A 24,955-nucleotide genomic window follows, 5' to 3' on the forward strand; every position below is an offset into this window, starting at 1 on the left:
GCTGCCTGGTGGCAAGGGAAGGACCTGGTGGCAAGGGTCAGGAGCACCAGGAGCAGCTGAAGGAGCTGGGAAAAGGGCTCAGCCTGGAGAAGAGGAGGCTCAGGGGGGACCTTGTCGCTCTGCACAGCTCCTGACAGGAGGGGACAGCCGGGGGGCGTTGGGCTCTGCTCCCAGGGAACAGGGACAGGATGAGAGGAAACAACCTCAAGTTATGCCAAGACAGGTTCAGATTGGATATTGGGGGAATTTCTTCATGGAAAGGGTGGTCAGGCACAGCTGCCCATGGCAGTGGTGGAGTCACCATCCTTGGAGGGATTTAAAAAACATGTGCATGTGGTAGTTGGGGATTGTTTAATTGTGAACAATTGGTGGTATTGGGGAATGGTTGGTTTTGAAATCTCAGAGGGCTTTTCCAACCTAAACAATTCCATGATTCTGTGATATCAGGGCAGGGTTTATGGAGAGAGTTAGGGTCAGTGGGCTGCCTGCAGGACACCAGCAATGTGTCCTGTAGGCACACAGCATTCCCAGGTGTCATCTTCCCCCTGCTTTCTTTTCAGTCTGCCTCCCCAAAGTCACCTTCTTGCAGAGAGCTCAATAGCAACCTTGTTTGTCATGAAACAGAACCCGACTCCCCCACCCAGGGACAGAGGATCAGGATATACCCATTGAGAGAGAAAAGAAAGGCAGGTGCTGCAGAGGGAGAGGCAGAGACAGGCTCTGGGATGCTGCCTGCCTGTGCAGGGAGTGCCAGGAGACTGTGACAACGGGCTAACAAAGAGAGCAGTGCTGCAGCCACGGCCTGGTGTGACTGCCCTCCCACTGAAATGCTCTGGACTAGCACTGGGATGGTAAATTTGGAATGAAGCAGGGGCTCTGGGCTCTCCCACAGCAGCACTGCCCGGGAATTACCAAGGGATCGATGCGAGCGGCCTCGCACAGACACTCCCCACACCTGGGGAAGTCTTCCCGCAGCAGGTAGGTCCAGGCCAGGGCCAGGTAGTAGGCACAGGTGGGGCCTCCCTGGAGGCTCAGCAGCTCGTGGGCCAGTGCCTTGTGAACAAACTGGGGAGGAACAGCACAGGTGGTGGTTAGGGGGGCAGGGACACCATGGACACCGCAGCAGGACAGGGCAGGAGAGCTGACTGACACCTCTCTGACTTCCACAAACAGAAAACACAAAGAGAAATTTCTTTGTTGGTCTACTGGAAGGTATCCCTGATATAGTGGAATATGTCTCTGGGCTGTTTCCCCCTGCCCATAGCAGGGGGTTGAAATGAGATGAACTTCAAGGTTCCTTCCAAACCAAACCATTCCAGAATTCCATTTAGTTGCTCTAAGCTACTCTTTCTGCCATGTCAAATTTAGGCAGGCAGACAATGTGACAACCAGAGATGTCCCAGAGATGACTTGGTAGGACAGGCACATTCCACAGCTGATACAAAAATCCCTCCAGCATACACAAGTGTCCGAATCACAGGAGTTCAGGCATTTTGGAAGCACCCCAGTAATGGATCCCATCTCTGAATGCACAAGGAAGAGCACCCTGTACCATTTCTGAGCTGGCTGTTCCTCTGCAGCAGGCAGTGCTGGGCTGGGTGTTCACAGCCAGCATTGTGAGCTCCATGCTCTGCCTGGCCACACTTTTGCATCTCTGGGCAGTGGTGGCTTTGCTCCCCCTTGTGCTCAGCCTCTGGAGTAGCCATGGCTCATTCCCTAAGGCTCAGAAAGGGGCTGGCTGGAGCTCTTTGGGAATAAACCAGCCTCCCTCCCCTCTCCTTCATTCCCTGCTAAACTAACCCGGACAGCATTGAATTTCATCAGGAATTCCACTGTCTTCATGAAGATTGTGCAGGGAGGTGGCTGAGGTTCTGGAGCTGCAAGAAAATGTGTCTCTATCAGTTCCAAAGTGGGGTTTTTATTTCTGGAGTCAAAGCAGGTCCTGACATCCCAGTGGAGACAGAAAAATCTCTGCAACATGGAGCAAAACCCAGGAGCTGGCAGGGGAGGCTGAAGCAGAGATTAACTCAGCATTTCTTTCTGAAGGGCTTAAGTTTTGTAGGATATCTGAAAAGAAATTACACTCTTCACCCACTAATTTTCCAGTCCAAACCCAGAGGAAAAAAGGTGGAAATTGATGAATTATGCTTGTCAGAGACAACTACAGTGAAGCTCCTGCCTCCCCAAAGCAACCAGGGGGCCCTGAGGCACCCAGCACTGCCATTTCCAGCACCACAGGGGCTGTGGAGGAGGCAGATCCCACACCACACAACCAGAGGGGATTCTTAGGGACATTTAAGAGCTGGCATCTCAGGAGGAAGAAAAGGAAGGTGCAGAGTGCAGTGACATGAGGGAGCTGCATTCACCTGCTGGCTGTCCATCCTGAGATGTGCTGCTCTGAAAATCAGAGTGAACCTGCTTTGCCTGCAGATTCCCTGGCTCAGGAGAGACAACAGGCCTTGGCAGCACGGGGGCCATGGCTCACTGCTCCCACATTACTCCCCACCATTCCCACAGGACCTTCTCCCAGCTCCCCACGTCCCCATTCCCAAACCTTCTGGGACTTCCTGCACTGCTGTAGCCTCTTCCATGGATGTCACACCCTCCACAACCTCTGGTGGTTTGTCAGCTGAGCCATCTGGAATCTTCTCTGGAATGAAACCCCCAACAACCATTAGGTGGAAGGCCATAAACTTCCCAGTTTAGAACATGATTCCACAAAACAAAACAAAACAAACAAACAAAAAACAAAACAAAAAAAAAAAAAAAAAGAGAGAGAGAGAGAGGAGAGAAAATAAAAAAGATACATCAGGTTTTCAAAGCTGGGAAGAAATTTCATTGCAGGAAGCAATACCTGGGGCTAGGGTTTTTAGCACAAGATTACCATGTGAAGCCAGCAACAGGTATAAATGAGGCAAGATGAGAGGAAACAGCCTCAAGTTACACCAGGGAGGTCTATGTTCAATGATAGCAAAAAATTTATTCACAGAAAGGGTGGCCAGGCATTGAAACAGGCTGCCCAGGGCAGGGGTGGAGTCCCCATCCCTGGAAGTGTCCAAAGGCCATGTGGATGTAACAGCTGGGGATATGGGCTGGTGATGAACACAGCAGTGCTGGGTTAACAGCTGGACTCGATCTTGGAGGTCCTTTCCAGCCTGAGTCATGCCATGATTCTATGAATATCCCTTTCCTCATAATCAGAAGGGACAAAAACCCACATGTGTCACGAGCCTGCCTGCCTGAGGCACTGTGCATGAGTGGTGATAACGTTAAAAATAAAGGCAGTCAGCATTTCCTGCAGCCTGGCCAAATGTTTGGGACTCGGGACAGACAGCCTCAGCTCAGGCTGGACTCAGAGGGGCTCCAAAGGAAGTCTTGACCTCAGGGTCACTGCCAAGCAGCTGGTTTGCACTTTGGAATGCTGTGTTGGGAACTCACAGTGACAGCTTCCATGGAATTCTGTTCTGGCTCACAGTCCACATCTTCTACCTTTACCCTTTGGATTTCTCCTCTTAAAAACTCTCCTCTCCTTCCACTGTTCACCACACAGATCCACCCCTCCTTGCTGGTGTGAGGGCACCTCCTGGGTTTGTCTGTTACCTGGCTCTGTGCTGGGAGGACTGGGCTTTTTCTCTTCTCCCTCAGCAGCCTCAAGGAGTCTCCTCTCCTCTTCAAGCTCTGCTCGCAGGAGCTTCTTAGCCTCACGGAAGCTCCTTTCTGCCTGAATGTAATTATTCTGCAGCTCATAAAACAAACCTGTGGGAGAGACAGAGCAGCATCAGCAGACACCCAAAGGAAGCAAAATGCTTCCCTTAGCCCTCAGCTTGGAGCAGGGAGAAGAGGACCGGGGGCAGGAACAATGCTTGGCTCTACAGGAATACCCTGAGCACCAGAGTGGCTTGGTTTGGTACCTGAGAGGGTCCAGGCTATGATGCTGGATGGCTCCAAGCAGCAGGCATCCTCAAAGAAAATCTCTGCCTCTTCATAGTGCTGCAGCTTGACAGCCACAATCCCACAGAGCAGCAAGCTGGGGCAGGGGCAGAGCAGTCAGCCTTGCAGCCCCAGCAGTGGTGTGGGGATACACTCCACACCTCCCCACCCACCCACCAGGAGCACTCAGCACCTTTGGATGTGGTGGGGGTCCAGACAAACGGCCTGCTGGAAGCATTCCTGGGCTTTGGTGGCATCCTCATACAGGAGGCAGAAGGCTCCATAGGCCAGCCAGGACTGGATGCTGCGCTGGTCCCGAGCTATTCTCTGCACAACAGAGATCATCACTGCAGTCAGGCTCAGCACATGCCATGGGCTGGGCAGGCAATTCTGGAATGACCACAGCTTCCCTGGCCACCCCAGCCCAGCTGAGCAGTAATCAAGACCTTGTCTGTCACATGCAAGGGTGTCCCCTAAATGGGATTGTGCTGGAAGCCCACTTCCTCTAAGCCTTCTCCACCAGACACGTGCTCTCCAGCTCCAGCTGACACCTCCTAGGGCCCAGTGTCCCCAGAACTGACCCAGCACATCCCATTTCCCCTGGCCTCAGGCTGGAGTCCTCAGTGACCTGGCCAGGGACAATCTCACATCCTGCAGAGAGCAGCATCTCCCTGGGAAATCCCTCCCCAATCCTACTGCAGCCTGAGCATCCTGGTGACGCTCAGCTCCTGCCTCCCTCCACCACAGTGGGGGCTGGCTGAGCTGTCAGCAGTGGCCCCACTGTGATGCTGGGCTGTGCCACTCCACAGGTGATGGCAGGAGAGATCTGGGGCTCCCTCACCTGCTTGTAGAAGAGAGAGGCCAGTTTGAGGTCCTTGTTGGCTTCAGCTTCATGAGCAAAGAGCAAGAGCTGCTTCCTGGTCGTGTAGGGAGGAGGGGCAGGAGAAACATCTTCCCCAGACAGGAGCTGGTAGGGAAGGAGACAGTGTTAGCCCTGGGGAAGGGAAGAGTGCTTTGTGTGATCCCAGTATGGCAGCAGGTCCCACGCCAGCACTGCACACAGTACAGCCAGTATGGCTGGGGCTGCCACGGGGAAGGGCAAGCTGCTCTGTGCTGGGACACATTCCCAACATTCCCAGGTACCTCTGCCACACAGGCACAGGGCCATATCAATTTTTATAAGGACATGGAGGGACAGGACAAGGGGGAAGGACTTCGCACTGCCAGAAGGCAGGGTTAGATATTGGAAAGGAATTCTTCCCTGTGAGGGTGAGAAGGTCCTGGCACAGGGTGCCCAGAGCAGCTGTGGGTGCCCCTGGATCCCTGGAAGTGCCCAAGGCCAGGTTGGATGGGGCTTGCAGCAGCCTGACATAGTGGAAGGTATTGCTGCCCATGGCAGGGGGCTGGAATGAGATGAGCTTTAAGGTCCCTTCCAACCAAACCTGTCTGTGATCCTATGATTATTCACAGCATTCCTGAGATCAAGGTGATTACAAACTTCAGTGGAATCACTCACTGGTGACCCCAGCTCCTGCTCTGCCCAGCCACCCTCACCATGTGCCAGCTACAGCAGCTTTACCAGTGGCATCTCACACCTATCCCAGGATTTGGAACAGTGGGATACAAAGGCACTGGATCCCTGCCTCAAGTGTGGCTCATGGTCTACATGTGACAACTCCAGCAGATGAAGGCAATAGTCTACCTTGAAGGCAAAAGTCCTTCACCTGCCCTGCACCCAGAGCGAAGCCATGGCCCAAGTCACTCTGATTTCCCCTACCTTGTTCAGGGCCATGTGCATGTGGTCCACGAGGTACACATAGAGCTCACTGAGGAACTCCTGGAGCTGCTCCTTGGTCTCAAATGCTGTGGTCTTCAGGTATTTCTCCCTCACAATCTTCACCACAGAATACTGTGGAGACAAGGGACATTGCACAGGGCAGGTTCCCTCCCGTGCCCCCCACCAGCTCTGTAATCACACACAGACAGAGCCTGAAGCTCCAGCTTAGTTCTGAGAAATAAATCCAGCCCACCACTGATAAAAGGTTAAAAAAAAGGGGATGTTCCTTTCCCACCTCCCTGACCCAGCCTTTAGGGACAGCATGTACATGGCTCATCTCCTCAGGACAGAGAGAGGGTCTCCAGGAAGAGTGTGGCTGAGGCTGAGCAGCTAAGACAGTGAAACCTCGTTTCCCTGCCAGGGCAGACTGGGAATGTGAGAGCAGCCAGCTTTGCCTTTCTCAGGTTATGAGCATGGGGCAAATGGATGTGAGTAGCTCCCAATGATAGGAAGTGTTCTCTTGGTGTAGGACCAAAGCAGCTTGGTGCCTGCTCCATTAGAGGGGAATCCTGTCCCCTCAGTGCTCACTGCAACAGCTCCACGTGGCAAGAAAGGATTCTGGAGCACCACATCATCCTGAGTTACCCCCATGGAGCAGCAGGTCCTCACTGAGAAAGTGTCTGGACAAAACAAGTAGGGAAGCAAAAAGCACAAAGGAGTCTTCACCTTAAGCTGTTCCTTAAAAGCAAAATATTTCCCAGAGGTATTGAGTTCATAGTTGAGCTGACACTTTTGTTCCTCCATGGTTTTGTGGTCCATCACTCCCTGGTCAGGCAGCTGATTCCCAAAAAGCTCATGGTACTCTCTCAGGATGGCAACAGCCACACTTGTGACACGTTTGTGATAATCCTCCACCACCTAGGAAAGAAATAAATAAATTTCACAAGCCACTTATGCAATCAACCTTGATATGTATTTGATTTGCCACAGCCCACGCCTCCCATTAACTCCACCTGACTCAAGTCTCAATTAGTCTGTCACACATCCTTTCCTGTCCACGCCTCAGGGCTGAGAAAATATCTGCAGGTAAACATAAAAGAGCTCCTTCCTGCTAGGATTTTCCAACACAACCCAGTATTCCAGTCACTGCTATCTCTCCTATAGCAATATAATTGGCTGTAAGTAAAATATATCTCATTTACTGGGAGCCTTGAAACCCATGGCCAGCCCTCTTCAGCAGAATCTGTAATCTCTATAATCTTGATCCTTAAAAATTCTTGGTGATCTGAGAAAGGTCAGGGCTGATTCTGTCCAGATTTGTCTGAGTCTGATGAAGCACAGGGGGTGGTCTGAGACAAGAAACTGTTGGGACTGCCCAGGATATAAATGTAAGTTCTGGTAGCCTCTTTTCCCAGCATCCCATTTCCTTCCAAACATCCCCGCAAGGCTGCCTTCCCTCCCTTTGCTCCACCTTTTCATGGCTTCTCTTTGAATGGGATGTGAACACAAGTGATGAATGGGTTCCCCAGGCACACTGCTATGGAGATAACCCATAGAGAAGTTTCATTTTCTGTGTGTTTCATAGAATATGTTAAATTGGAAGGGATCCACAAGGATCGAGTCCAGCTCCTGGCCCTGCACAGATACCCCAACAATCCCACCTGGGCATCCCTGAGAGAATTGTCCAAGCACTCCTGGAGCTCTGGCAGCCTCAGGGCTGTGCCCATTCCCTGGGGAGCCTGGGCAGTGCCCAGGCACTCTTTTCCTAAAACCCATTAAAACCTTCCCTGACACAGCTCCAGCTGTTCCCTTGGGTCCTGTCACTGCTCACAGACAGCAGAGATCAAAGCTGCCCCTTGTGTGGAAGCTGCAGACCCCAATGATCTCTACCCTCAGTCTCTCTTCTCCAGGCTGAACATTCCAAGTGACCTCACCACTCCTCATATTGCCTTATTCCCGTCTAGACTCTTCACCACCTTTGTGGCCCTGCACCCCTGATCTCTTCAAACCTCATGCCCATGTTGCTGTGTGCTGAGAATGAAGACTCTGAGAGCAGGGTGGGGTGGCAGAGTGGTGACAAGGCCACAGGCTCTCACACGTACCTTCTTGGCTCCTTCCGTCCGTGCGGGCAGCGCAGGGTGGGGAGGAATCAGCTCCTTGACCCTGTGAGTGAGAGCAGAGGAGAGATCAGCAGATCCCCTGCCAGGGATGCTGGCTTGTGCAGTGTGAGGGCTCCACCCTGCCACGCTGTCCATGAGATACCTCACAGGCACCTGAGAGGAAACCTGAAATCTCAGACCACGAGTGAACAGGTCCCTACAACTGATGGTTGTGGCTTGTCATGACAGGGTTAACATTTATTATTAACCCAGACTGATCTCCTGGAGTAGCAGAGCTGTATTTTGGAGCTCCTGGTTCTGCAGAACAGGTGTAAGGAAGGAACCAGCCTGAGGAAAGCTCTGTGCAATTTGGTCACTGAACAGCCCAGACCACCTGATCCATCAGTTCCAACGCTGCCCAGTTTGGCTGTGGCTGTCTCAGCCACACCTCGACCCCCAGACCAAGCTCAGACCTCCAGACACCAGCCAGCCCTGCCTGGGCCTCTGTGGAGTTACAATGACCTTCCATTAGAATTAGCATATTTTTAATTAAGATTTTATTAAGGTGACGGTGGCTGAGCACTGGAGCAGGATTCTCTGTGGAGTCTCCTTCCTTGGATATACCCAAAAACCATCTGGACACAGAGTGCTCTGAGGAACCCCAGTTGAACATGAACATTGGTCTAGGTGACCTTCAGGGGTCTCTTGCAAACGGAATCATTATGGGATTCTGGAATTAAAATCCCTGGTGCCAAACCAGCCTTAATGAATTTAAATTTTTTTCAACATTTGCTGCTTGCTGGACTCCAGAATACCCTCAGTCCTCAGAACATGATCCATCCCACCAAACCAAGGTGCCACAGGCCTTGTTCAGGTGCACACAAGCAAGGAGGAGTGACACTGAATCCATAGATATTGCAGAAGAGTAGAAATGTATAAAATGGGCCAGGAAAAAGTCTGTTCTAAGAGGGGTTCACGTTCCTCAGCCTGCTCCTCCTGGAAGACAGCAGGGAGCAGTGAGGAAAACACATATACCTTCAATGAATGGATGACATTCCTGTTTGAGAGATATAAACCTGCACCTCTTATACCTTATTCATCTGCTGCATTTTCTATTTTTTTTGATTCCATAAATTAGATGTTTTATGCCTTTCTAACCCATAACACAGCAGGGCTGCCACTGGACAGGAACTGAAGTCTCAAAGCAGCATAGATGAAAGAGCAGCTCTGCAGCAGAACAACATGAAAACTAACATAAAGCTGAGGAATGGGTAAAACATTGTGAGAAAACTTCTGGAAAGCTAAAAATGAGAGAATGCTCTGGTGAAGCAACAGCAGCACTACCCAGGGCAGTCCACGCTGGTGGCCAGGACTGACCAAGCCACTGAACATCACATGCAAGAGGCAAGCACATGGGGATTAGAGGGAAACAAAGCCCAGACAGGAACACAGACACTGCTGTGCTGCTCTGGTGTCTCTTGTTTTGAGAGGAATGGCAGGGAGATGCCAGCTGGGATGAACAAGTGTTTTCCCAACACACCAGATGCCACATTTAAAGCAGTCTGGCCAAATCCTCCCCCTGATTCCTGTGGGCTTTGTCTCAGGCCCTCTTTATGGAGTATTCCAAGGGGGGTTTGCTGTACAAGCCTCTCTCCAGCCTGCAGAGAGGAGCTGTCAGCCCCACAGCCCATCCTTACGCACCGCTGGACCAGCTCCTCCCGCAGCCGCTTTGGGACCAAGGGCCTGTCCAGCTTTATCTCCATCACCAGGAACGTTCCTGCCTCGCTGTATTGCTGTGGAGATAAACATTGCTCCCTGTGTCGTGCTGTCTGCAGCCAGTGCTGGCACAGTGAAATACTGAGCACACAGCCACAGATCTCCCAACTGCAGAGATCCAGCTTGTTTTATAACCCGCCCTCGGAATGAGTTACAGCAGCAAAACCCAGCTCGAGAAACCAGGCTAGGGAAAAGGAGAGAGCCCAGATAATCAATCTGCCTGCCGAATGAATGTGCATTCCAGAGGAAGAAGCCAAAATATGAAGGGATAATTTAAATTAATGCCTGACAATTTACAGAGACCTTCTAGCCCAGTGCCAACCTGCTCTCCAGGTGGACGTCACTGGAAGAACTCTGGGACAACATCTACGTAAAACAACCCTTGTCTAACTCACTCTTGAGGAATTTAATTGTGTGAAAGGTGTAAGACATCAGCACAGTGATGCTCTACAGTCTCTCCTTCTCTTTGGAGAGACATAATTACCTGTCCTTCAAGGCTGAGATTTGTGACATTTTCAGATTCTCCAGTGCCATTTGACAACTGGATTTTGGATGGGCTGAGTAACTACTAGGAAAAAGAAAAGATGTCTCTTGTTTCAGACTCAATAAATCTCAAATCTTTGCAAGTTCAAGCAGCACATCCTAGGATTTCAGATAAGGGAAAGCTGCAGCTTCCTTACAAGAAGCAGCTCCAATCTCTCTGTGACCAGTGACAGGACCTGAGGGAATGGCTGGAGCTATGCCAGGGGTGGATTAGGCTGGATGTCAGGGAAAGATTCTTCCCCCAGAGGGTGGTTGGGCACTGTCACGACCCCAAGGCTACCAGAGCTCCAGGAGTGCTTGGACAATACTGTCAGGCACAGGGTGGGATTGTTGGGGTGTCTGTGCACGGCCAAGAGTTGGATTCTTGACCCTTGTGGATCCCTTCATGTTGAGAAGATTCTATGGGTCTAGGATAATAAGTATCTCTCCGTTGGCTGAGGCAACTGAGACAGCATCCATCCCTGGTTCCTGTGTGTCCCAACTTCCTGTGACACAGAAACAGAGCAACCATGGTGCCCTGTGCCTCCCTAGACCTTACCGTTGCACTGGAATCTTTCTCTTCCTTCTGAGCCTTATTGGGAGCAGCTTTGCTAGCAGGAGAGGTCCCCAGCCTTTCCTTGCCCAGACTGAGCTGTGACCTGCGATCCCGGAAAATACTGTACTGAACTCTGGTCTGAAAAATAGAGGCAACAGAGAGAATCAAGGGACAAAGCAGGCTTCCTCACTCATTTGCCTTAACCTCTCTCATCACAAAACATACTGTCAGGGTCTTAAATGCCTTAAGAAGTTTTGTAACCTCATTCTCTCCTCTTAGAGTTCAGCTGCTGGTGCTCCAGCCCAGCTCTGATCCTGTGTAGCTGTGAAGCCTCAGGTTAGACTGTGAGGCTCAGTGGGGGTCTCTCCATCTTCCCTCAAAGAACTGTGTTTTCACTGAGGACTGGCCCTTGGTCCTTGCCTGAAATATGTGGTGAACACGCTGGAACACAGATCCATGATCCTGAATTCCTGGTGGGATCCTAGACCTGCCTCACAGCTATGGATTTGCCTGGTGATGAGGGCTGCTGGATGAATCTGGCTTCTCTCACCAGGCCTGCTCCACACATTTTTGGGGGTCCCCACCTGCCTGACAGCATCTCTTGGCTCCCAGCTCATTTTCTGGTGTAGAGCAGCATCCCTGACACACAACAGGGAATTGCAAGGAATAGGTTTGTCAGACTGTGTGTTTACACAGTGTTTGACCACCTAGACAGGCCGTTCCCTCCCACACATCCTGGTTACAGGAACTGGGCTAGCAAGAGTTATGGGGATCCTGGGGAGAGGATGGGGAACTCCTTAGACCTAGAGGCAACCCAAAGCACCTGGGGAGTAAGAAGGACTTCACTTGTGACAAATAAATGGCACAGGACAAGCAGCACCATGCAGCCCAGGGGTCATTATTCATGAAGAGCCCAGCAGACACTCGTTCCCAGCCCAGCTCAGCAGCAGCCAGTGGGAACAGGGAGGCAGGAGAAGGGCTGGAATTCACTGAGCCCCTGCACCTGGACCACAGCCCCACAGGGAACATGGGGGGTAAAACCAGTCTGTACATCTGCCCTCCCGAAACAAGCTCAGGTCTGTTCCAGGAGGGAGAGACTGTGGGAAAATGGAGATGTAACTGTCACTCTTAGTAACAGAGAGGGAAAAACGAAAAGACAAATAAACCTCGATGAGCTAGAGCTGAAAGAGCTCCAGTGACAGCTTTTTTGGTGGTTGCCGGGGGTAACGCAATCCTTTCAAAACCACTGTTTGCTCTTCCCAGCAACACCGTTCCCTTGCCCATGTTCCAGACTGAGGAGAGTGGATCATGCTGGCATAGGAGGGAGTGGAGTGAGATTCAAAACCTCTCTCAGCCCCCAGACCTGCTCACCCCGCCCCAGAAATCCCCTGCCTTGGAGAAACCTTCACCTAAAAGCTTGTATCATTAATTTTCTCCAACACCAGAAGGGCACTCATGGGTCAGATCCACATCCAACTAGCATGCTGTCCACCCTGCCTGCTCCCAAACACCCCCTGTCCACCCTGCCTTTTCCCAAACACCCCCTGTACACCCTGCCTGCTCCCAAACATTCCCCGTCCACCCTGCCTGTTCCCAAACATCCCCCTGTCCACCCTGCCTGTTCCAAAACACCCCCTGTCCACCCTGCCTGCTCCCAAACACCCTCTGCCCACCCTGCCTTTTCCCAAACACTCCCACGTCCACCCTGCCTGCTCCCAAACACCCTCTGCCCACACTGCCTGCTCCCAAACACTCCTCTGTCCACAGTCCCTGCTCCCAAGCCCTCAGAGCAAACCCAGCTGCAGAGCTGGAGCAGAGCCTGCTGCTCTCACCTTCTCAAACACCTCGCTGTCCTGGTAGTTAAAGACACGGAAGGCCCCTCGGATCTGGTTCACCCCAGGGCACAGCAAATGCATCATGTTGACATATGCCACGCCATGGAAGGCAATCTGCTTGTCCTCATCTCTCTGGAAACACAGAGCAAGGCACTGAGATCCTGAACAGGCTGTTATTCTCCTTAAGGGAACAAGGTCACCAATCTCATTAAGAGAAGGCCACACAGCAAACTGATGCACCTGATGAGCCCGTGGTTCTGTCACTGGCACGCAGCCGAGACAACCTGGATGAATACACTGGAGTCATTCCATAAGTAGAATATTAATTTTATCCCAATACCTGTGGGACAGCTTTCTCACTCTGCTATTCCTCAGGATGGTGTTGTTGAGATACAGCTGGAAGATTATCAGCTGTGGGTTTAGAAATCCAGGTGACCCTACCAGAGTTGTGCATCTCAGGCTGGACAGACACCAAGTGGCTTAGGAGGTGTGGGAGGCCTGGCTAGAAGGATCATCATCAGAGCTCTAAAATCCTGGCACTGTGAGTGCTGAAAGGGATTTACACCAACTTATATAGCTTTGCCCTGGGATAGATTAGGAGCTCTCACACAATCATCTGCCAGGAGCAGAACCATTCTCTAAGGGGCTGTTTCTCTGTTAAACCACCCTGGTTTAGATGCAAAAGCATAACTTACCTACAGACTGAGAAAGAATGCAAGCACTTCCTCAAGCTGTTTCAAAACCCCACTGGCCAAATATCAGCTCAGTGAATTACTTTTAATTGTCTTCAAAGCCAGGCTGGACAAGCCTCTGAGCCACCTGGTCTAGTGGAAAGTGTCCCTGCCCGTGGCAGGGGGTTGGAAGGAGATGGAGTCCGGGGTCCCTTCCAACCCAAACTATTCTGTGATTTTAAAAGCCACCCTGTCCCCTTTCCAGTGAGCTAGCACAGACCAACAGTGAGAGCTATAAGGAAAAAATTATGACCCTGTGTCTATTTAACAGCCCTATAAAGCTGATTTTTCACAAAGCCTCCTGCTCTCTAACTCACTTTGGCAGCTTCAAGGCTGATTTTGGTATCACAATGGCCTCAAGAGGAAAATGCCTGATAATGCAATACTACTCCACAAGCCAGACCCCACTTTTACCTTGTCAACTTTGCTGGCTTTCCCTTTGCCACCTGAGGTCATCCTGCAGAGCTCCACGGGCCAGTGGCGACACTCGGCAATGCGCGTCTGCAGGCTGGGCACAAAGGATGCAGATGCACTGAGGAGATGCAGCAACCCAGCTGGAGAGCCCCACCACCCTCCTCTGTGCCCCAGCAGCTCCTCTTGGGTTTGCTTCACCCTGTTCCCTCAGCAAACACCCTCAGGCCATGGGAAAACTGTGATTTGGGGCAGGCTGGGTATATTTTCTGCTCTACCCACTGCTGTGTGCATTTAGGGCACAGCCAGCTTTAAAACAACTGTGAGAGCAGCACATTGGGCTTTCTCTCTCCCCCAGTTACTTCAGAAATAAGTAAGAAGGAATGTGATTAACTTTGGTATAAAACCTGAATTGTACAGAGCAAGTGGATCCTGAGCTTGCATTCAGTATGGCTGGTGACTCTTACACCAGCAGGCAGGTGGATGGATGTGTAGGGAAAAGAATTTAAAAAATCAAATGAGATAGAAGTGAGTATTTCCACACAAGGAGTAATTTGGCTGTGAAATGCACAGCCATGATGCAGCTGAGGCCAGAAAATAGCAGGATTCAAAGATAAATGGAACACTCATCCTGATCTTGAGCGTATCTGGAGCTGCTAAAGGCAACACTTATCCAATAAAAAAGCAAATGAAGAGTGCCCACATGGAGTGAAAGGTTTGAATGTATTTGGAATTCAGTAAAAACTTAATTAGCAGCTCAGAGGAGAGCTGTGCATGCCACTCTAGTCCAGGTCTGCTCACAATAACAGCTGCCCCTTCCTTCAAGCTATGCAGGGACCAGCCCCCAGCCCCAGCTGCTGGCAGCAGGAGAGAGCATTTGTGGCCTGGAGACAGCAGCTCCAAACAATTCATCTTTTCCCAGCACAGCAGAACAAAGCTGCTGCCAGCAGTTCAAGGCACTTCAAGAGCTGTGCCCTTGCTCAGATGAATGCTTGTGGCCAAGAGACAGCCACAGCAGTCATGGCAGGTGAGGCAGAGCCACAGCTTGACCTCTAAGTGGTCCAAGAGCACGTGCATGTTGCAGCTCCTTGCCTCAGGTCATTGTGAGCATGTTCTGGGCTGGGTTGCTCAGGTCCCTTACATGGCCACTGCAGCAGCATCCAGGAAACAGCGTATTTCCGTGTCCCACACGACTCTCCTCGTGCTCTCAGCCTGCATCCTGAATTCCCTGTCCTGTGAGAAACAGCGTGCAGTCAAAGCCAGGACAGCAAACTCCACAGCCTGCATCATCCTCAAAAGTGTCCCCAGGAGAGAATGTGAGTCAGACAGAAGTGTCCAAGTGCCCATAGGCAGGCCAGCCCCACAGAGAGGCTGACAGCCTTTCCTGCAGACACCATCACCGTTAAGTGCCTGGCTCATGGGAGATAACCCAGCTCCCAGCCCAGCAGCTCACTGTGGGAGTTTTCTGGGACCAGACCTGCCACATTCTCCTTTGGGATGTCTCCAGCAGTGAGTCAGTATGTCTGCTGTCCCAGGGGAACCACCTCTGTGCTGGACACTGCACAGTGACCACCCACCTCCCTCTCATATCAAGGCTCTCCGTTCCTCGTGGTTCTCTTCCAAACTTGCCAATCCATCCTCACCTCACTTTTGGTGAGCTCTCCATCCTCATCCTCATAGGGCCCACCAACAATGAAGGAGTTAGGTATGTTCAGAGCATCAGGGGCCAGGATGGGGCCAAGAGGCCAGTTTTTGGGCCGGGGCAATGGTTCTTTCTCATCATCAGCCTTCAGGATGCCATTCTTGAAGAGCAATGGCAATTCTTTCTAGAGAGACAGGAGAAACAAAAGATTTGCATTTCTAACAGGAGCAGGAGCAAGAGCCAGCTGCTCCAAGCTGGGATAACAAAGCAAAGCAACAGTACAGGGTGCCTGGCTTGGAAAATGCACTCCACCACATGCATACAAAGAATGGAATAAAAATAAAGAGCCATGTGGAAAAAACCCTGCCAGTTTGAATCCAAATCTTTCCAAACAGACCTTTGTTTGTGTTAAAGAAACACATCACGCCACAGAGACTCTGAGACCTCCCAACAAACGCTGCTGGTACACAAGCACAGAAACTGTGCACTCCACATGCCTGGACACTTGTTCCATGGGGTGGGAGAACAACCCAAACCCAGCCAAACCCTCTGTCACTGTGCCTGGACCATTCTCACCTCACCAGCTACTGGTATTTGCAAACAAGCCATGTAGTTTTGCTGGGCGTCAGGAGTAAAGGCTTCAGGGACAGAATAAGCTGCCTCCAGCGTGATGCTCAGGAGGTTTCCACTTGAGAACTGGGTGGCAGAGAGCAGGAGCTCTTTGGTGCTCACTGTCACTTCAAGGCCAGCCTGTGAGACAAAGACAAAATCGAGCCAGTATACAGACAATTATAACCTGCCTGCTCTTAGGGAGAAGCAAGCAGAAACCCAAGGCCAGAACATATAATGTTATCTTGTGCCTCATCTCCGATGTAAAAGAAAACAGCCCAGCACAGGAAAGGAATCTCGGGACCAATTTGGCTCAGTTGTGGTATTTGTTTAAATCACAGCCTGGCTAAGGTATGGCACATGCCCCAAGGGTCTCATAAAATGAGCTGTGGAGAAAGAGGCAGGATCTCATGAAAGGAGCCTGAAATAGAGAAAGAACATCAAGGGTGGAAAATGATGTTTTCCCCTGGTGATTCAGAGAGCCACAGCTTTGCCTCTGCCCTATCTCCATGCTCTGTGTGCAGCCTTTAATTACCTGGCCCAGCCCTGGATGGATGGTGTGTGAGGGAAAACCAGCTGGTCAGCATTTATTACCTGTCCTCCCTAATGAATGCCCCCCCACCTTGCTCACTGTGAACTCTTCTTAAACACAGAGCTGTTAATGGGATATCCACCCCTCCAGTTTGCTCCCGGTGCTCACTGCAGGCAGGCTCAGCAGCAAAATTGGACACATTTTCCCAGCCTCATACTTCATTCCCTATTTTAGTCATTGGGTACTTTGCAACCTGCTGAATGAATAAGGTCCTTGCAGGAAAGGCAGTCAGAGTTTTACAATAATGGACTCAGACATTTTGTCTCCAGAAAGGAAGGCTAATAAAGCTGGGCAGGTGACCCTGCCACTGCCTTTTGGGGAGTTTTCAGCACTGTGCTTTCCATCTTTGTTTTTTTTTTTTTTTTGCAGAGCAATTGGGTAGCTGCACACATTAACATTTCCCAGCACGACCTCCCCTATCAGAGGGAAGCAGGGACAGACGTCAGAGGGAGCGGGAAAGGCCTCCAAGCCTGTAACATATAGGGCTGTACCACATCCGTGATGAGCCAGGCAGCTGAGTCATGCTCTCCCTCCCATTAAAAAGCAGCAGAGAGCTGAATGAGGGAAGGAACAGTTCCAAATTCCACATACCGTGGCCTTGGGGTGAAACATCGCTGATGGGGAGGCAGGCACTGCATACAAAGGAGCAAGAACCTTCAGTGAACGCACTCCTGGGAAGAAACAGGAATGAGAACAGCCTGAAGTGAGACCCTCTGCAAAGAATCACAGTCATGGAATGATCGGGGTTGGAAGGAACCTTAAAGATCTCCTTGTTCCAGCCCCCTCCCATTGGCAGGGACACCTTACATGAGGCAAAATCGTGGTTCTGAATTTTGATTTCATTCTGAATGAATTCTGAATGCTGAGCTACTCTCTCTCCCCGAGTCAGATTTTGCAGAGCTATGAAGGTCACTTTGTCCAAAGGAGATAAATTGTAGTCAGGGGTCCATAAGCAGAGATCAGAAACTGCCAGGGAGCAAGCAGTGGTCGTGGAGGCTGTAAAACTCAATGCTGTACCTTGCAGCAGAGGTAGAAGGTCCACCACAGCTTGGGCAACAGGAGTGACTTTCTCTGCTTTTTTCTTCTCCTTTGCTGCCAATTCTAGCAGTGTCACTAGGGAGATAAAAAGAGAGGAGCTGGCAGAGTTCCTTGGACCAGCAGGTCAGGCACCAGGGAGGCTCTGTGCGAGCTCTGGCTCAAGCTCCTGTTCACCTCCTAAGGCTGACAAGCACAGCAAAGCCAAAGGAGCACGGGCCAGCATGAAAAAGGATTCTTCCAGCTGGCAGAGATGGACAAGAAGTGCTGAGAGCCTCCCACCACTGCTGCTGAAGTGCTATTCCTGAACCAGTGACTCCTGCAGCGACAGCACCCAGCTCCAAGGTGGGAGATCTGGCACCAGCTACTTACAGAGCAGTGGTTTCTGCACAAGGACATCCAAGGAGTTGGGCCCATCGGGGCTGTACTCAAAGCTGGTGCTGAAGTCGTATTCTGCTGTCCCATCTGGCAGCACATTAGTCTTGGAGGACTCTCCCAGGACTGCTCCGTTGTACTCCACACGCACCACCGTAAACAGCAAGTTGCTTTTGAGAGTTTTCTGTCAGAAAATAAAAGAGCTCAGAGAGCAGCTGGCTCTGCAGCAGCAATCCCAGGATCAGAGTTCCTCTGGCAGCACTCAGGACAGGGCTCGCTTGTAGGAATCTGCTGCACCACAGGAATGGGGAAGAGGAGCAGAGCTTGTCCACACTGAGACCTCGCCATTCCCTGTCTTTAGGAGGGAAATTTCCTGTTTCACCATGCTGTGATGCCCCAGAGATTATCAGGAGCTGTGGCAAGCGAGACAGAGAGGTTCAGGCTTCACCTCAGGAAAGACACATCTAAACCAAATCCCAAAATACTCCACTGATATTTTTGTACTTCCAGGAAGCTTGAGACCTTTGCTGTCTCCTAAGAAAGCAGCTCCTGAGCTACAGAGATGAGCTCACAGGACACCTGTGGATGTTGTGTGGTGCAGAATGTCCTGAAATGGACAAGAGAAAACAGACTCAAGTTGTACCAGGGGAGGCTTAGGTTGGATATTAAGGAAAATTTCTCCACTGTAAGGGTGGTCAGGCACTGGCACAGGTTCCTCAGGGAAGAGGGGGAGTTTCCATTCCTGCAAGTGTTCAAAAGACACGTGCATGTGGCACTTGGGAACATGCTTTGGTGGTGTCCTTGGCAGTGCTGGGTTAAAGGTTGGACTTGATGGTCTCAGAAGCCTTTTCCAACCTAAATGATTCCATGATTCTGTGAAATCAAAGGAAGGGCTTCAGCAAGCTCTTAGGGAGATCTGCAATTTGTTGTTACACCACCTTCATACCACTTGCTTTAACCAGAGATGAGGACATTCAGATTTTACTTTGAAGTTCAAATGTCTAAACAGAGGGGCTTAAACAGAGCTGGAGAGGGACAGTGAGGGCAGAGCACATGGCAGTGGAGACCCACAGGGGCAGTGTCAGGCACCTCCACAGCACAGGAAGTGCTGGGCAGCAGGTACCAAAGGGCTCCCTGCAGCAGAAACACAGTTCAGCTCTCAATCCACAGAGAAGTGGCTGAACACAAGGACCATTGTACCCAAGCCCAGCTTTTCCTTAGTGCTGAGCCACAGGGATGCCTACCCCGCCCTCAGCTCCCTCTCTCCCTGTCACTGGAGTAATTAGTTCCATGCTGGTTCTTACACAAAAAGAGATCTCTTTCACTTGGTTTTAATTTTCAGCCCTCACTGTCTCCTTGAGCATACATCCTATGAATGGCTAAACAGAAGAATCCAATTAACCTTTCCCTGTACCATTAATTATCCAAGACTCCTCTCTCATCCTTCTCTACATTGCCTCTAATTAAGCAGATTCCACACTTATAGCTAGAAGTGGATTCCACATTCTTACAGCCGGTTTTTTTTTCATACTGTTGCTGTGATTATTGCCCTCTTGTAACCCCCCTCCCTTTTGTACAGCTCTTTCTCACGGTGGAGCAATCAGAACCACAAAGCAACATTCCAGATGCAATCAATCCAGCAGTCTTTACTTCCCAGCATTGTTTATCCTCCTCTCACCTCATACCTCACCTAAGCTGCTGTTTGCTGAATCCATCACTGTAAGAGGTACTTCAGTACTACAATGTGAAAGCCTCAAGCAGGTGCTTTTGGATTGCTTTTTCTGTCTGCTGCTGGAGCAGAAGCAGGGATTTGCATTTTTTCTGCTTGCAGCAGGAGCTGAGCTTCTCCTCCACATTCCCTCCCCAAATGCCAGTTCCTCTGGAAGACTTTAAGGACAGCTGGGTGCATCACATGGAAATCACAGCAGCGGTGGTTTGATTGGCACCAGCTCATAGCCTTGAACTGGATCCACTGCCTTTTTAAAACCAGAGCCACCCTATTGTTTTCAATATGATTTAAACAGCTGGAGCTGGGAGGAAAATCTGGCTTTTCACCCAAGGTGAGGTCCTTTCACAGGTTTTTGTCTCACTGATCACATTTTTGCTGTGTTCTGCTTTAAAAACTTGCCATACAGTTTTAAAAAATTTCCATACAGTTAGAGGAGGCAGAGAGGTACATTTCACCCCAGTATGTCTGGCCTGCTGCTGGGGAAATATGTTCCCCAATTTATGCGCCTCACAAGATTTTTCCTCTGTGTGAACACCTCAGCGGGGAGGAGGAAGCCACAGTGTGGCATTGCTGAACCTCTGATACTTCCACCACTCCTTCCTTTAGCCTTGTCACCCCCTGCCTGCTCTCACAGGGGATCTCTGTGCACACAGAATTGCTCTGGCCTTGTTTATTAAATTAGCAGAGATATTTTCAGAACTTTACCAGGTCTTGAGCATTCCCGACTGTGATCTGTACTGGTATTGGCTGTGACATACTGGGAAGAGCTGCAGCAGCAGGTTCCTTCCCACCAGTCAGCCCCGCAGGGACCTCCACGGCTCTGCAGGAGAAAGAATGAGGAAAGAAACATGAAACTGCTCCATTCCTCTCCCAGATACCTCTGCAGGACGCAGCAGTGCAGGCTGCAAGCGCTATTCAGGGCTTGGCTGTCAAAACACCATTGAATGCACAGGGCTTTGGCAGTGACGAATCTCTCACGAGGTGCAGGGGGAGGACTGGGAAAAATGTAATGTGAAAATTATCCATCCCTGTAAGCTTCACCCAGCTGCTGCTCCCAGGAAAGGGTTTGTTGTGCCAGGCTGCTCTCAGCTCCCAGTACATCCCTGGCTCTCTTTTACTCCCTTTTTAAGTTCATGGTGATCCCATGGGCCAAAGGCTGGTGGCCACCAGCTGTCCCCTCATGGCTCCCAAATGCCGTGGGAACCTGGCTCCTTCCTGGCTCCTTCTGCTCCTCAGGTTGGTGAATCCCTCAGGATTCCCCCAGGGCTCCCCAGGGACCCCAGGGCCCCCTCGCCTCGCACCCCCAGGGCCTGGCCGCGCCCTCAGGGCAGCACTGATGGGCTCGGGGCTGCTCTCACCCTGCTGTGGTCCTGCAGCCCCTCACCGACCCGGGGGTCTGCAGCAGCCCCTCACCCAAGGGCCTGGCGGTTCTCCTGCCCCAGAACGGTCCTGCAGCCCCTCACCAACAGTCCCGGGGGTTTTCCCGACCTGGGGTGCACCTACAGCCCCTGAGCCACGGGCCTAGGTGCTCTGCTGACCCGAGAGCTCCTCACCCACGGGCCTGGAAGCTCTCCTGCCCCAGAATGGTCCTGCAGCCCCTCACCGACAGTTCTGGAGGCCCTCCCGCCCTGGGGGGATCCTGCAGCCCCTCACCGGGAGCCCGCCGGGGCACCGTGCGGCGTCGGGGCTCGAACCTACAGCTTCCCCAGGTCGGCGGAGGGCTCGCGTCCCGTCTCCACAGCGACGCGGCGGCTCCCGCAGGCCCCCGAAACCTCGCGGGACCCCGGCCCAGCCCCGCGTGTTGGGGGCGTGCCCGTGAGGCCGTGGCTGCCGCCATGATGGGTGTGGGCAGCCCTCACCAGCCCCCGGTGGGGCGGGGGTCCCCCCGAGCTTCCCGTGTGAGGTGGCGGTGCTAACGGCCACCATGTCCCCCTTTGCCGCCTGGTGTGCCCGGCTGCTGCCAGAGCGCACTGCCGGCCTCCGCCCCGGCTGGCACAGATCGTGGTGCCCACCCAGGCACTCCCTCGCACCCCGCTGGGGGCCCTGAGGCGGTGGGAGGGGGGTGCCCGCAGGCCGGGCTGGGGTGGGGTCCCTATGGCAATGGCTTTGTGTCCCTATGGTCACAAAGGGCTCCCAGGGGTTTGGGCAGCCCCCCGAGCTCCCCGCAGGTTTGCAGTGTGGGACGCTACAGGGTTTTGGGGCACCCCACCGCCACCAGCGCGGCTTTTGGGGCGGGAGCCGGACCCCCGGAGCGGGTTGGCCCGTTCCCGGGGAGGGGATGCCCAGAATAGCTCCGCTATCTGATTCCGAGGGGCCGCTGCCGTCTGCGCCGCCGGCTCCCGGGGGCTGACATTTGAGCCCAGCCGCGGGACGGGACGGGACGGGCCGGGCGCCGGGACTGCCCGGGATCTCCTGGCACTGCCGGGATAGGAGCGGGATGGCGGGCGGGAGGCGCCGTGCGGGTGGCGGGCGGCGCGGGGGACCCCGGCAGCAGCCCGGGACCCCCGGGCCGGCCTCCTCGCCGGCACCTCTCTCTCCTGCAGCCACCCCGGCCCAGCCAAACACAGGCGCTACTCCCAAAACCGGCCGCTCCAAGAAGGCCCCGGAGGAGCCAGCGGCGAGGGCTCCAGACGTGGACTCGCTGGGCTTTCAGGCCATGGACCGCAATGTACCTGGGCTGTCCCACGTCATCCTGCAGAAGCTCAACATGAAGAGCTATGAGGACTACAAGTGAGTGAGCACCCTATTCCCCACCCCCTCCCCGCCATGTGTCCCCCAGCAGCTGGAGCAGCTCCCATGGCTCATCCCACCCTCCCCGGCTGAGCCCACCGGGAGCTCTGATGGGCTTCTGGGTGGACCCCTCCAGAGTGCCTGGCTCCCTGTCCCCACCCAGGCCAGGATGCTCCTGGCTGGAACTAAAAATCTTGGCAGCCTCAGAGGATATCAGCCCCACCCTTGTGGCAGCAGGCTGGATTCTGCTCACCTCTGACATCTGCAGGTCTGCCATGGATGGGAGGAAGAGCGGCAGCGATTTCGGCATCCGGACATATTTTGACATGTTCCAGAAGATGGAGGACACCTTCAAGTTTTGCGTTGAGTGCAAGAAGCTCCCCGATGCCCTCCCGGACCCCAAAAGCCTCCGGCGTTGTAAGAGGTATGGTGGAGAGATGGTCTGATGGCACAAGGATGGATCCATCCCTCACTGCCAGCCTGGTGGCTGGGGTGGAGTGAGGGGTGTCTGTGCCCTGTGCCCACCTCCAGCTGCTGGGCACCCCTATGAACAGTGACACAGCCCTGAGAGGGGGTGGCAGGGAACCAGGCTCGGTGGGCTGGATTGTGCCCTCCCTCTCCATGCTGCCTGTCTGCCCAGGTGCCAAAATGTGTACTACTGCGGCGTGGCGTGCCAGCGTGCCAACTGGCCACTGCACAAGAAGTTCTGCAAGAAGCTGAAGCTGGTGGCCCTGGACCGGCTGGTGGAGTGGCTCGTCTTCACAGGTGAGGCATGTGTCCCCCTGGGATCCCCATCCCGGGCTGCACAGGTCCCGTGGTGGGATGTAGCGTCCATTCTCCAGCCCCACTCCCACAGCACAGGTGGGACGGGCAGCCTGGGCTGTGGCACCACCGCTGTACCCTCCAACCGCCTCCTGACCCCCTAGGAGACATCCCATTTCCCACGGATGCCTGGACAAAACCTGCTTGGGATGTGAAGGGCTGGGAGGACTGGTTCTCCATGCAGGAGCAGCTGGAGGAGAAGCTGGGTGCCATCGTGTCCGGGCGGTACATGACCCTGCTGTGGGCCAACGCCGGGAAGCCGCGGCCGGAGGACACGGAGCTGCGGGAATCCATCCGGCGCCTGGTCACCGACTTCCACTCGCGGCCGCTCACCATCGGCCTGGCACTGCGGCTTTTTGGCATCGACCCCCTCACCAGGCCCCTCACCGTGCACGTGGTGGGGGCTTCCCACGTGGAGACCCTCAACACGCGGCTGACGGACTACGATGAGCTGACGCGGATGTTCCCGGGGCACCAGGGCGTGGAGATGGTGATGGTGGGGGTGGACGTGGTGGACGGACCCATCATGAGGCCACCCCTGACCACGCTGGCGCCCCGGGGAAAAGTCTATCTCAGCAGCTACAAGGGGCTCTACCACGACTTCTGGGAAAGCCACGTGGAGACCAAGCTGGCTGCCCCTCCTGACCTGGTGGTGGGCTTTCACCCGGGTGAGTGCCTGTGCGGTGGAGGTGTTGGACCCTCACACCCCACTGCAGGGATAGGGACATCCACAGGGCACATGGGCTCAAGGACCACCCTGAGCACCTTGGCAGCACCTGTGGCTGGACCTGAAGGTGGCCTGGGACATACTCAGGGCTTTGCACCAAGGCACATCGGGCAGCTGGGGGGACCCCCTGGGACATGGCTTCCTTGTCTCCCCACCAGGCACTCTGTCCCCTGCCTGTGTCACCCACCTGCAATGGATCCTTCCTGGTGAAATGGATCCTTCCCTTCAGGTCTCAGTGCTGTGGCTTAGCCCAGGACCCAGAGTTTGGGGTGCCCCACATGCTGGTGGGGAGCCAAACCCCACCTTGCTGAGGGCTGCCAAACTCACTGCGTACTTGGGGTGTCCAGCACAGAGTGGATGCAGTTGGAGCCGGCTTTCCCCGGGGCCAGGGTGGGATGGGAAAGCGGTGGAATCCTCATGGCTGTGTCCCCACAGGTTTCCATGCCTGCCCAGACCTGCTGGCGGGCTGGCTGCCCACCCTGCTGCTGCTGCGGGACTATCGCCTGCCCGTGCTCTTCACCGTGTACAGGTGAGCACAGCCCCAGCGCCCCGGTGAGCCGGCACAGACACCCGGTCACTGTGCCTGTCCTCTCTTCTGGCAGTGAGCAGGAGCTGAAGGCCTCCCTGCAGATCCTTGTGGAGCTCGAGATGCACATTGTGGGTTATGCCAGCAACCCCTTTGCCTCACTGCGGCCCGAGCAGGTCTATTCGAGCCCCAACAAGCCACCCGTCTACTGCAGCTCCCACTACATCGCCCTGCTGGGAGCAGAGGCTGTGCCGGGGGCTGAGGAGCTGGAGGATGATGATGGCTGGAAGGGAGGAGAGCCCAGTGCTCCTGCTGTGGCTGGGGACATTGCCCCACGGCTGGGCTGATTCCTGCCTGCCCTGACCACCCGACCCCGAGAGCCTCGCTGCCCATCCAGGACGCCATCCCCACAACCTGGGATTAGTGATCCAGAAATCCCTCACTGCACACATGGAGGCGTGGGGGATGCAGCACCCCAGCACAGGCATGGCACCCTTCCACAGCGCCAAATAAATCACTATCAGCAACCAG

At 53.4% G+C, this 24,955-nt stretch overlaps 2 protein-coding genes across 2 annotated transcripts; one reads left to right on the forward strand and one right to left on the reverse strand.

The window, feature by feature from the left end:
* Window positions 1-1,800: 1,800 nt before the first annotated feature.
* On the reverse strand, window positions 1,801-21,467 carry CFAP70 (cilia and flagella associated protein 70). The gene is made up of 21 exons (XM_041406612.1): window positions 21,273-21,467; window positions 20,325-20,439; window positions 17,888-18,074; window positions 17,498-17,593; window positions 17,072-17,151; window positions 15,856-16,029; window positions 15,281-15,463; window positions 14,779-14,870; window positions 13,641-13,734; window positions 12,493-12,627; window positions 10,664-10,798; window positions 9,508-9,599; window positions 7,810-7,870; window positions 6,434-6,625; window positions 5,708-5,839; window positions 4,772-4,897; window positions 4,124-4,257; window positions 3,912-4,027; window positions 3,601-3,756; window positions 2,555-2,693; window positions 1,801-1,877 (listed from the first exon to the last, which is right to left on the reverse strand). Exons 2-20 carry the CDS (start codon window positions 20,373-20,375, stop codon window positions 2,626-2,628), a joined length of 2,304 nt encoding a protein of 767 aa, XP_041262546.1. The 5' UTR covers window positions 20,376-20,439; window positions 21,273-21,467; the 3' UTR covers window positions 1,801-1,877; window positions 2,555-2,625.
* Window positions 21,468-21,949: 482 nt separating this feature from the next.
* Window positions 21,950-24,954, forward strand: MSS51 (MSS51 mitochondrial translational activator). Its single transcript, XM_041406649.1, has 6 exons — window positions 21,950-22,349; window positions 22,618-22,773; window positions 22,990-23,114; window positions 23,276-23,839; window positions 24,334-24,427; window positions 24,501-24,954. The coding sequence occupies exons 1-6, from the start codon at window positions 22,057-22,059 to the stop codon at window positions 24,769-24,771; spliced, it is 1,503 nt and encodes a 500-aa protein (XP_041262583.1). The 5' UTR covers window positions 21,950-22,056; the 3' UTR covers window positions 24,772-24,954.
* Window position 24,955: the final 1 nt, after the last annotated feature.

This window comes from Onychostruthus taczanowskii, unplaced genomic scaffold (genome assembly GCF_017590055.1).
Source record: "Onychostruthus taczanowskii isolate IOZ18803 unplaced genomic scaffold, ASM1759005v1 scaffold10, whole genome shotgun sequence".
In the NCBI taxonomy this organism is placed as follows: domain Eukaryota; kingdom Metazoa; phylum Chordata; class Aves; order Passeriformes; family Passeridae; genus Onychostruthus; species Onychostruthus taczanowskii.

Bases quoted from the DNA above. Each gene is read 5' to 3' on its own strand.
- MSS51 (XM_041406649.1), top strand. From the start codon at position 22,057: ATGGCGGGCGGGAGGCGCCGTGCGGGTGGCGGGCGGCGCGGGGGACCC. The intron at 22,350-22,617 runs GTGAGTGAGCAC...TGACATCTGCAG, and splicing joins AAGAGCTATGAGGACTACAA to GTCTGCCATGGATGGGAGGA. The intron at 24,428-24,500 runs GTGAGCACAGCC...CTCTTCTGGCAG, and splicing joins GTGCTCTTCACCGTGTACAG to TGAGCAGGAGCTGAAGGCCT.
- CFAP70 (XM_041406612.1), bottom strand. From the start codon at position 20,375: ATGTCACAGCCAATACCAGTACAGATCACAGTCGGGAATGCTCAAGAC. The intron at 14,871-15,280 runs GTGAGGATGGAT...TGTTTCTCACAG, and splicing joins GAGAGCTCACCAAAAGTGAG to GACAGGGAATTCAGGATGCA. The intron at 6,626-7,809 runs GTACGTGTGAGA...TTTCTTTCCTAG, and splicing joins GGACGGAAGGAGCCAAGAAG to GTGGTGGAGGATTATCACAA.